The sequence below is a fragment of the Mauremys reevesii genome, linkage group 9, assembly GCF_016161935.1.
Source record: "Mauremys reevesii isolate NIE-2019 linkage group 9, ASM1616193v1, whole genome shotgun sequence".
Lineage (NCBI taxonomy): Eukaryota > Metazoa > Chordata > Testudines > Geoemydidae > Mauremys > Mauremys reevesii.
Window position 1 is genome coordinate 62,443,637 of NC_052631.1, and position 9,045 is coordinate 62,452,681.

Genomic DNA, 9,045 nt, shown 5'->3' on the forward strand with positions numbered 1-9,045 from the left:
CAGGGGCCAGAAGAACAGGTGGATCACGGGCCTGCAGAGGGCACTCTGGAGCTGGACTGAGCTCTATTCGGAGAGCAACCAGTAGGAGGTGCCGCAGGGGTGAGTCCAACCCGTTACAGAGCCCTTATTGTTGTGAAGAAAATCAGCCAAATATAACCAATACACATTTCCCAGCCTGAGTCTGCTGATAGAAGGAAACAGCTGTATGAGAGTTACAAACCAACCCAATTTATCTTAACAACCTTAGACAGTGAGGGTCTGTAGCAAGTAATGCCCATGGCATGTTATACGGCTTTATTCCAGCATTTAAAAGTTCCACAGGATTATTACTAATCTGGTGCAGCTAGGTTACTTGCAGATGACCATGTGGCCACCACCAGTCTATAGCTGGGCAATGTCCCCTCCTGGTCTCAAGTCTGATCTTCAGGGTACAATGTGTGAAGACTTTATCTCTAAGGCAGACTGTAGGACCAAAAAGTGCCACCTGGTGGTGATGGATGATGACTTCAGTCCTCTCAAGGCCAGTTCTCAATAATGTATCCCTATTACTGATAACATCAAACCAACTTATGCCTAGTAGTCACTGCTGGTAATGCATATGAAACACCTCCAGCCTCCTGATGTCTTGTTTGAGCAACATCTGTGTTTCAGATTCATATAAGAGGATCAGAAGCACACAAGTTATAGAAAATCCATACTTTTGTATATCATTTCACCTTCTTTTGGCTCCAGATCTTATGCAGATCCTTCATTGCTGAGGCTGCTAAAGCAATTCTCCTTAGGATGTCTGGCTAGCTGTGCCCATGTGATGACAATTTACAGGCTAGATAGATGAAATCATCCACTACTTCCACGGTTTGTTTGGCAGCACAGAGGTCTTGTATCACAACTTTTGTGGCAAAGATCTGGATTTTTGTTTATGCCCCCAAGAAATCCTTAGCCCAAGGGCAGCTGCCACATGCTGGAAGCTCTCTAGTGCATCTTTAAGGTCGTTTGCATTTTGACTGATGAGGCCAAGAACATCCATATAATCCAGGTTGGTACAAGAGATTGAACCAACAGTTATACAGGTATTTGCGGAGATATGTTCAAGGAGCCAATCCACTGAGTGGGAGAATGGGGCTGGGGCCAGGACACATCCCTGCTTCACCCTGTATCTTGTGTAAAACATGTCGGACCTATTATCCTCAGGAGAATGTTGGGACCACTAATGACTTGTAGGTGCAGCTCTATCGACAGAATCAAAGGCTGCCTTTAGGTCTACATATGCTGCTCCCAAGGGACGACTGAATTTGCAATGGATCTCAGATGAAAGATGAAGATCAAGTAGAGTGCCCATTCTAGATTGCCCAGCAGTGAAAACTGATAGCTCTGGATGACAGCATTTCACGAGAAGAGGCTGAAGCCAGGCGAGTAGGACAAGTGTAAAAACTTTTCTGGGAACAGATAAGAGTTATTGGCCTGTAGCTGCTGCACTCAGTGTATGGGCCTTTCCCCTTATAAAGTAGGATGGTGATCTTTTCCTTCCACTCCATTCATACCTTCCTAACAATCTAAGCCCTGAGAAGTTCAGGTGCAATGCTGTTGGGTCCAGCAGCATGCCTGCTTCACAGTTTCTTTATGGCAAATTGAATCTGTTCCAGCATAGGTATATCTACACTAGTTTTGGGGTCAGGGACTGCATCTACTACAACTAACGTGTGCAGATCTGGGCATGGAGTCACTTCAGGGTGGTTAAGTGCAGTCTCACAATATTCTTTCCATCTTTGCAGGATGACTTCTTAGGCTGAACATGTTTTACCATCAGCCTTGTTTCTCAGCATAAACCCCATGCAAAGTCCAGTTTTGCATCAAAGTGATTGAATAGCTTTGAGCGCAGCTTGTAATTTATTAGATCTTATTCCATCTTTTGCCAAGTTCTCAAAATAAGTGTCACGATCCACTTTTGCGCAGTCTAATCTCAGATTTCAACTGCAGAATGTGAAATGTCTCATCAGATAACCCCGGGCATTGCTTGCAACATTTTAGTTTAGGAATGGCATCTGTAGCTTCTCAGATAACTGTGCTTATGGCTGTCCAAGCTGATTCTATGTCAATTTTTTTTATGCATTGTGACAGAGAACGTGTTAGCAAGTGCTGAATTTTCACAGATGCAGTATGCCTTATGTGTCACAACAGGTCACTCTTCTGTTGAAATCGGGGGGCATAATTGTCATTTTAGCAACTAGGAGATGACAGTCAGTATTTGTTGGGTCATCTGCACCTCTGCAGATCTGTTGTGACCTTCCTAAACTCCGATTCCAGACCAATATATGATCCAGTTCCTTCCTCATCCAGCCATCATTGAATTTCCAGGGTTTCCAATGAATATCAAAGTGCCTGAACCTACTGCCACTGATGGTAATATTATGAGAAGCGCAAAAGGAGAGAAATTTCAGAGTTGTCATTTATTGTTCCAGAGCAGAATGGCTCAAGAACAGCCTCAAAGCCATTTCTGGAACAACTTGGTGCTGTGTTCATATCTCCAAGTATAATAAAGTTTGTCTTGTGACAGAACAGATTGCATCACTGCTAGCTGCTGATAGACTTCATTTTTATTAGTGTCTAGCTTCCTTGGTAGGGGTGTAGGCTACAATGTCAGAAAGCTGCCCATGGCGATGCATCAGCCTGGCATATAAGAAATAGGGTGCCATAGTGTGAGTGATTTATTAAAGAGTGGATGGAAGATGAGTGCCATCCTGCTTACACGGCTGGTTCCTCCAGATTATAGTAGAATTATGTGCTCCACCAAATGTTGACCATTTTTCATAAGTCTCACTTCAATTGGCCCAGCAACTGCAACATTGTATCTTTTCAGACTAATGAAACCTAGTACCCAACCTCATTTAGGGTTAGTATATTCCCGATGGCAAATCTGGTGGATTTTCTCAAATCAATTGTGGACACCATAGGCGTTGTGGAGCCATTCATGCCTATAATGTGGACTATATTTTATCAGATGCCCCTTGATTCACTCTGTCCTTGTGCAAATGACCAAATAAACAAAGGGAAGACATAGACATGGTCTTAACAGTACCCTGAATTATTATTATTTATTTATTTGTATCCATATTGATACTGTATACAGCAGTAGTTTTGCAAACTAAATGTTCAAGCCAAGAGTCTCAAAAGCATCTACTGGTTAACCCAACACAAGACTAGTATTCTGTAGTGCTGTTTCCTCCCCTTCCTTCCCAAAAGGGATCATGTAGAGATCTTTTTGCTACAAGTCCCAGCAGAGAATTTAAACTGTGTAGTGTTTTTCTGCAGGCATCCATAGTCATCAGTTGGCGGCAAATCTTATTTTAGGCACTTGCAGAGTCCCCACCCTGCTAGTATCTCAGCATCTCAATCTCGATGCATTTATCATTACATCACCTCTGTGAGGTAGGGGCAATGCTATCCCCATTTTACAGGAGGGGAATCAGGCAAAGCAAAAGTGACGTGCCTGAAATCACACAGGAAGTCTCTTGCACAGGAAGGAATTGAAGCTTGGTCTCCTAATTTCCAGGCTGGCATCTTAACCATTGGGCCATCCTGCCTCTCTTCATAAGAGTATTATGCTGGAAAGAGAATGCATGGCTGTCATCCTGTTCCTCTTCCTCTTTTACTAAAAGTTCTCAGGAAGATGTAGTAGGAGAGGGCCAGAGATATTCTGGTTGCCTCAGCTTGCCCTCACCATATGGGATTCTCAGTCTGTTGGCCCTGAGCCAGCCTTTGTCCTTCTTCTCATCCTTCACTTGCCTCGGCAGGTCCTTCACCCAGACTGGAACCCCCCCAGGCCCTGGTTGCTGGGCTTTGTTAAAGATGAATCCTTGCATTTTTCTAGGAAAGTCCCCTCAGGACCTATGACATCACAGATCCAGTCACAGAGACTGCCAATGGTGCTGAAATGTGTGCTTGGCAAGGAGGGAGAGGGTTGGGATGTTGGCAAATGACGACTGGCATAGATCATCAAATTTGGGCCCCGCACCATGATTTGAACTCAGGGCCCTGAAGCACTTAGGACAACCACCTGGGAGCATCAGTGGCAATCAAACCCCTATGTTTCTGCTTCAGATGCACTTTGCTGTTTGTCCCTGAAGAGAAGTGATTCACAACTGCCAGAGTGAGCCAAGAGGGGCTCTGGGGCCTGGTTCTCCTCTGCTTTGCACCATGTGGTGGTTTTCCTGGCTGTGCAAAGCTAGTGCAGTATGCTAACTGCTTGGAATTCCCTTCTCTCTCACCCCACCAATAGCTTTGCTCACCTACTCTGCACTCCCTATACAGCGTGTGGTGGTAAAGAATCAGGTCCAGTCGCCTCACAGTCAGACTTTGGACCACCACCACCGCTGGCTGGAGCTATAACATGTGCAGTTTGTCCTTGCCCGGTGTGGAGTGGTAAATGGCTTAGTTGGATTTTCCTAGTGACTCAAGGAAAGGGTAACAGCAACAGGTTATGACAAGCAAGGCACACACACGGAGAGGTACCTCGGCTTCCTCCTCCTTAGGATTTTGTCTGCTTACTTTTAGGAAGGGATCACTGCTCTTGTGGAAGGGTAAAGCAGTGGCTCTGCTCTGTGCTGAAGGTCTTTTCTGAACCGTGTATCACCTTTGGGAGGTTTCTCCTCAGGAAACCCCTCGGTCCTCCATCATCACCTCCCCACCTTTGGGGGGAGTTGCATCCCCTTTCTTCTCGCCTCTGCTCTCATAGTGCCAGCTGCCTGCCTCACGTCTAGCACTCAAGGGCCAGGTCCTCAGCTGCATTGAGTTTACCTTTCCACTCTCCTGATCATGAGTTGGGTGGAGGCCAAAAAGGGCCCCCTGCAGAATTTAGAACATCCTAAAGGCTGCTGTGAATTATGCAAGCAGTAGAGGTCCCATAGGACCTGCTGCACAGCCTGAGGAATAAGGAGAACACTGTGCTCTCAGAACCTGGCTTGGCCCTCCCCTGCCCCCTAAGTGGAGATGGGGGCACTCAGTGGCTTATAGCTGGCTATGCTGGCTCCATTGCACGCAAAGATGCCCCTCTCTCAGGAGGAATTCCCATTTGCCTTTTGGTGCAGCTCTCCAGCAGCTCTGCGGTGTGGAGGGCAGTGCAAAAGTGGCCAGGGCCAGAGTCTGGCCCCATGTGGTTATGTGATGACTTGTCAAAGGCTTTGCTAAGATCTAGTGTCTAGATTGCTCGTGAGGATTTCCTTGTCAATTGCCTCCTTGACCCCTTCATTCACAAAAGGAGATTAGGATAGACTGGATTGGCCTGATTTATTTTCGGTACAGCTGTCCTAGCTCCCGCTTAACACCTCTGTTTCTTCATCCCACTCCATCAATCTATCCCTGAGAGGCTCCAGTATATTACTTGGCACTGAAGTTAGTCCAGCTGGCTTATAGTGTCTGACTCATACCTTTTCCTCTTCATAAAGTGAGGGACACACAAACCTGACACTAGTGTCAGGGCCCAATCCTGTAAGGTTCTTCGTGCTCCCATCTCCAACTGATGTCTATGGGAGGTGAGGGTTCAGCAGGTGTTGAGAAAATGCTCCATCAGCTTCCTTGGAATTCTAGGCATGAATTGTCCAGGCACAGTGACAGGGTTGTTAAGCCCCTCTCTACTACCTGCCCTTAGCTCAAAGGAATCTTGTCTGTGTCTGCTGTGGATCAGCTCCTTGAAACCACCAGCCTCTGGCAACACAAGCACTGTCTTCCAGACCTCCACAGGCCCAGCTCTCTCTTATAGATTAGCAACAGGCACATGCCAATCCCCTTTCGTCTGAGCATCCCTCTGGAGTGTCCAGCCCCTGATCAACCAGACCGTCACAGAATTGGCAGATCCTTTGCTCCCAAAAGAGCAGTGCATCCCAGCTTACCAGTTACACTTTACATCACAGTTCTGCTTAACACACAGCACTTCAATATAATAAAAAAACAGAAGTTTACTTAACAAAGAGCAGAGATTTGAGAAGAAGCAAGTAGAAAGAATGAGAACACATGGTTACATATAAAATCACAATGCACTTTCTGGAGCCTAAACTTAACTGACAAGCCACTCCCTTGTCTCAAAAAGGTTAGCTCACCAAAAGGTTCTCTCCAAGTATCAAACACCCAGACCAGCTGTGATCCTCCATTCATAAAATAAGCCAGCTGGCAACTTGTCCCCTCAGTGCAGGATAACTGGGTGTACTTCTGCACCCCTTGATATAGTACCAATCATGCATTGTCTTCCCTTGTAAAGAGGGTAACTCCCCACTGCTTGGTTTTTCAGTCTAGAATCTTCCCTGTAGATGTTGCAATCACTTGATTATTGTTTTGCTCAGACTGTAAATAGATGTCATTGTGAAGTTCAACTTGAGTATTGTGTCCAGTTCTGAGCAATGCAATTCAGGAAAGAGGTGGACAAATTGGAGAAAGTCCAGCGAAGAGCAACAAAATGGATGAAGGGGCTAGAAAACATGACCTATGAGGAAAGATTGAAAAAATTGGATTTGTTCAATCTGGAGAAGAAAAAACTTGGGTGGGTGGGGCATGATAACAGTCTTCAAGTATGTAAAAGGTTGTTATAAAAAGGAGGGTGATAAATTGTTCTCCTTAATCACTGAGGATGGGACAAGAAGCAATGGGCTTAAGTTGCAGCAAGGGAGACTCAGATTAGACATTAGGAAAAACTTCCTAACTGTCAGAGTAATTAAGCACTGAAACAAATTACCTAGGGAGGTTGTGTTTAGGAACAGGTTACACAAACACCTTTCAGGGATGGTCTAGGTAATATTTAGTCCTGCGTCAGTGCAGAGGACTGGACTAGATGACCTATCAAGGTCCCTTTCAGTCCTACATTACTATAATTTTAAGAATACAATACTCAATCTACATATAGCCGGACAGATAGATAAGCATCTCCTACATGAAAGAAACCTGTTTATCACCTTTTGGTGATGGCCCCAACTCACAGACTTTACGAATATAATTGTCAGTATAGATACATAACTTCTCACATAGTAATCATACATACATTTCACAAGGATTATAATGATCAGTAAACCTTTCAGTAGAGACCTTACATGACAACTTTAGTTGAACTAGTATGTAGCTTCTAATCCCTGGACCACATTTATCTAGAGACACATTGTTAGTTTGGGTTCAATGCACAACCAAATTGCTCCAGCTTTGGGGTGGTGTAACACCACTGAAATCAATGTCATAAAACTGGAGTCAAGTGGTGAATCAGACCCGCAGCTAGTAATGATTGGGCCAGATATTCAGCTGGTGTAAATTGCCACAGCTCCACTGAAGTCCACCCCCTTGCTGAAATCAGTTTACACCAGCTCAGGATCTGACCTGTTGTCTTATGTTACCAGTAGCCACAAACACTTCGTTCCCATGGGAATACCTTTGAGAAAACTTTACTCAGTTTCTCTGCTAGTCTCATGTCCTCAGTTAATGGTTCTGTTTTCAGTAGTCCATCAGCAACATGACTTCTCAGTCCCCACCTGCCTCCCTAACTGCTTTGTGCTGGGACAACTGCCCCACCCCCATGTGAGAGGGGGCTAGAGTAGGCCAGAGCAGTTGTGCAGGCCGGCAGCCAATTAGAAAAAGGCTTACTGAGAGCCAATCAGGGCCAACGTTAGAGCCAGCCAATCAGGGCTAGGCTAGGCCCTATATAAAGGCTGCCTAAGGGTATGTCTGCACTACGAAATTAGGTCGAATTTATAGAAGTCGGTTTTTTAGAAATCATTTTTATACAGTCGATTGTGTGTGTCCCCACACAAAATGCTCTAAGTGCATTAAGTCAGCGGACTGTGTCCACAATACCGAGGCTAGCGTCAACTTCCAGAGCGTTGCACTGTGGGTAGTTTTGGGTAGCTATCCCACAGTTCCTGCAGTCTCTGCCGCCCATTGGAATTCTGGGTTGAGATCCCAATGCCTGATGGGGCAAAAACAGTGTCGTGGGTGGTTCTGGGTACATGTCGTCAGGCCCCCCTCTCCCTCCCTCCCTCCGTGAAAGCAACGGCAGACAATTGTTTTGTACCTTTTTTCCTGGGTTACCTGAGCAGACGCCATACTACGGCAAGCATGGAGCCTGCTCAGCTCACCGTCACCATACATCTCCTGGGTGCTGGCAGACGTGGGACTGCAGTGCTACACAGCAGCAGCTCATTGCCTTTTGGCAGCAGACGGTGCATTATGATTGGTAGCCATTGTCGTCATACTCCTGGGTGCTCTTTTAACCGACCTCGGCCTGGGCAGACATGGGAGTGACTCAGCCAGGTCATTCCCATCTTCTGCTGAGCACCCAGGAGATGACAATGGTTAGCAACTGTACTGCACCGTCTTCTGGAGAGCAGTCAGGAGATGATGATGACTAGCAATCATAATGCAGCTTCTGCCGGACACCCAGGAGATGACGATGGCTAGCAGTCGTACTGTGCCGTCTGCTGCCAGCCTAAGATGTAAAAGATAGATGGAGTGGATCAAAACAAGAAATTGACCCATAAATGTGCACATCATGCTGATGAGCTCTGCATGGTCACATGGTATATTTATGATGTTAACTCCTGATCCAAAGCCCACTAAAGTCAATGGAAAGCGTATTCAGTGGGCTTTGGATGAGATGTTAAGCTCAGAAATATACCAGCATCAATGCTAACCATTGCCCACTGCCTACTGAAGTCAATATGAGTGTTTTTGTTGATTCCAGTGTCTATAGATCAGTGTCAATGGGCTTAGGTCAAGATTTTACCCAAGAACTTTCAGCACAGTGGTTTACTCACCAGTGCCTGAGAATGTGGAGCTGATGGGGAGCACATCCTGGCCTTTTACTTCCTTTATTCAGTCTTGTCCTAGAGAATGGAGATGGCATATTCATAGATCTTTAGATGCAACTTATTCCAAGCCTCACATTATGGTGGGTTGCAGCAGTATTCAGGAGTATATATATTGGTCTTGTCTCAGCACAGGGAGTAGATTTATGTCTTTGTTTGAGAAAGCAAATAGAGCTAAAGACATATGTCTCCCTGATTTACCAGAGAGATT

General features: G+C 45.6%; 1 protein-coding gene across 2 annotated transcripts in view; it reads right to left on the minus strand.

Moving 5' to 3' along the window:
• The window catches only part of LOC120372511 (exocyst complex component 1-like), an 80,088-nt gene extending 72,550 nt beyond the window's left edge, over nucleotides 1–7,538 (minus strand). For both annotated transcript variants that reach the window (XM_039489693.1, XM_039489692.1), the window contains exon 1: nucleotides 7,403–7,538. In XM_039489693.1, coding sequence (XP_039345627.1) covers nucleotides 7,403–7,441 — 39 coding nt within the window. In that variant the 5' untranslated portion in view covers nucleotides 7,442–7,538. The remainder of the gene's footprint in view (nucleotides 1–7,402) is intronic.
• Nucleotides 7,539–9,045: the final 1,507 nt, after the last annotated feature.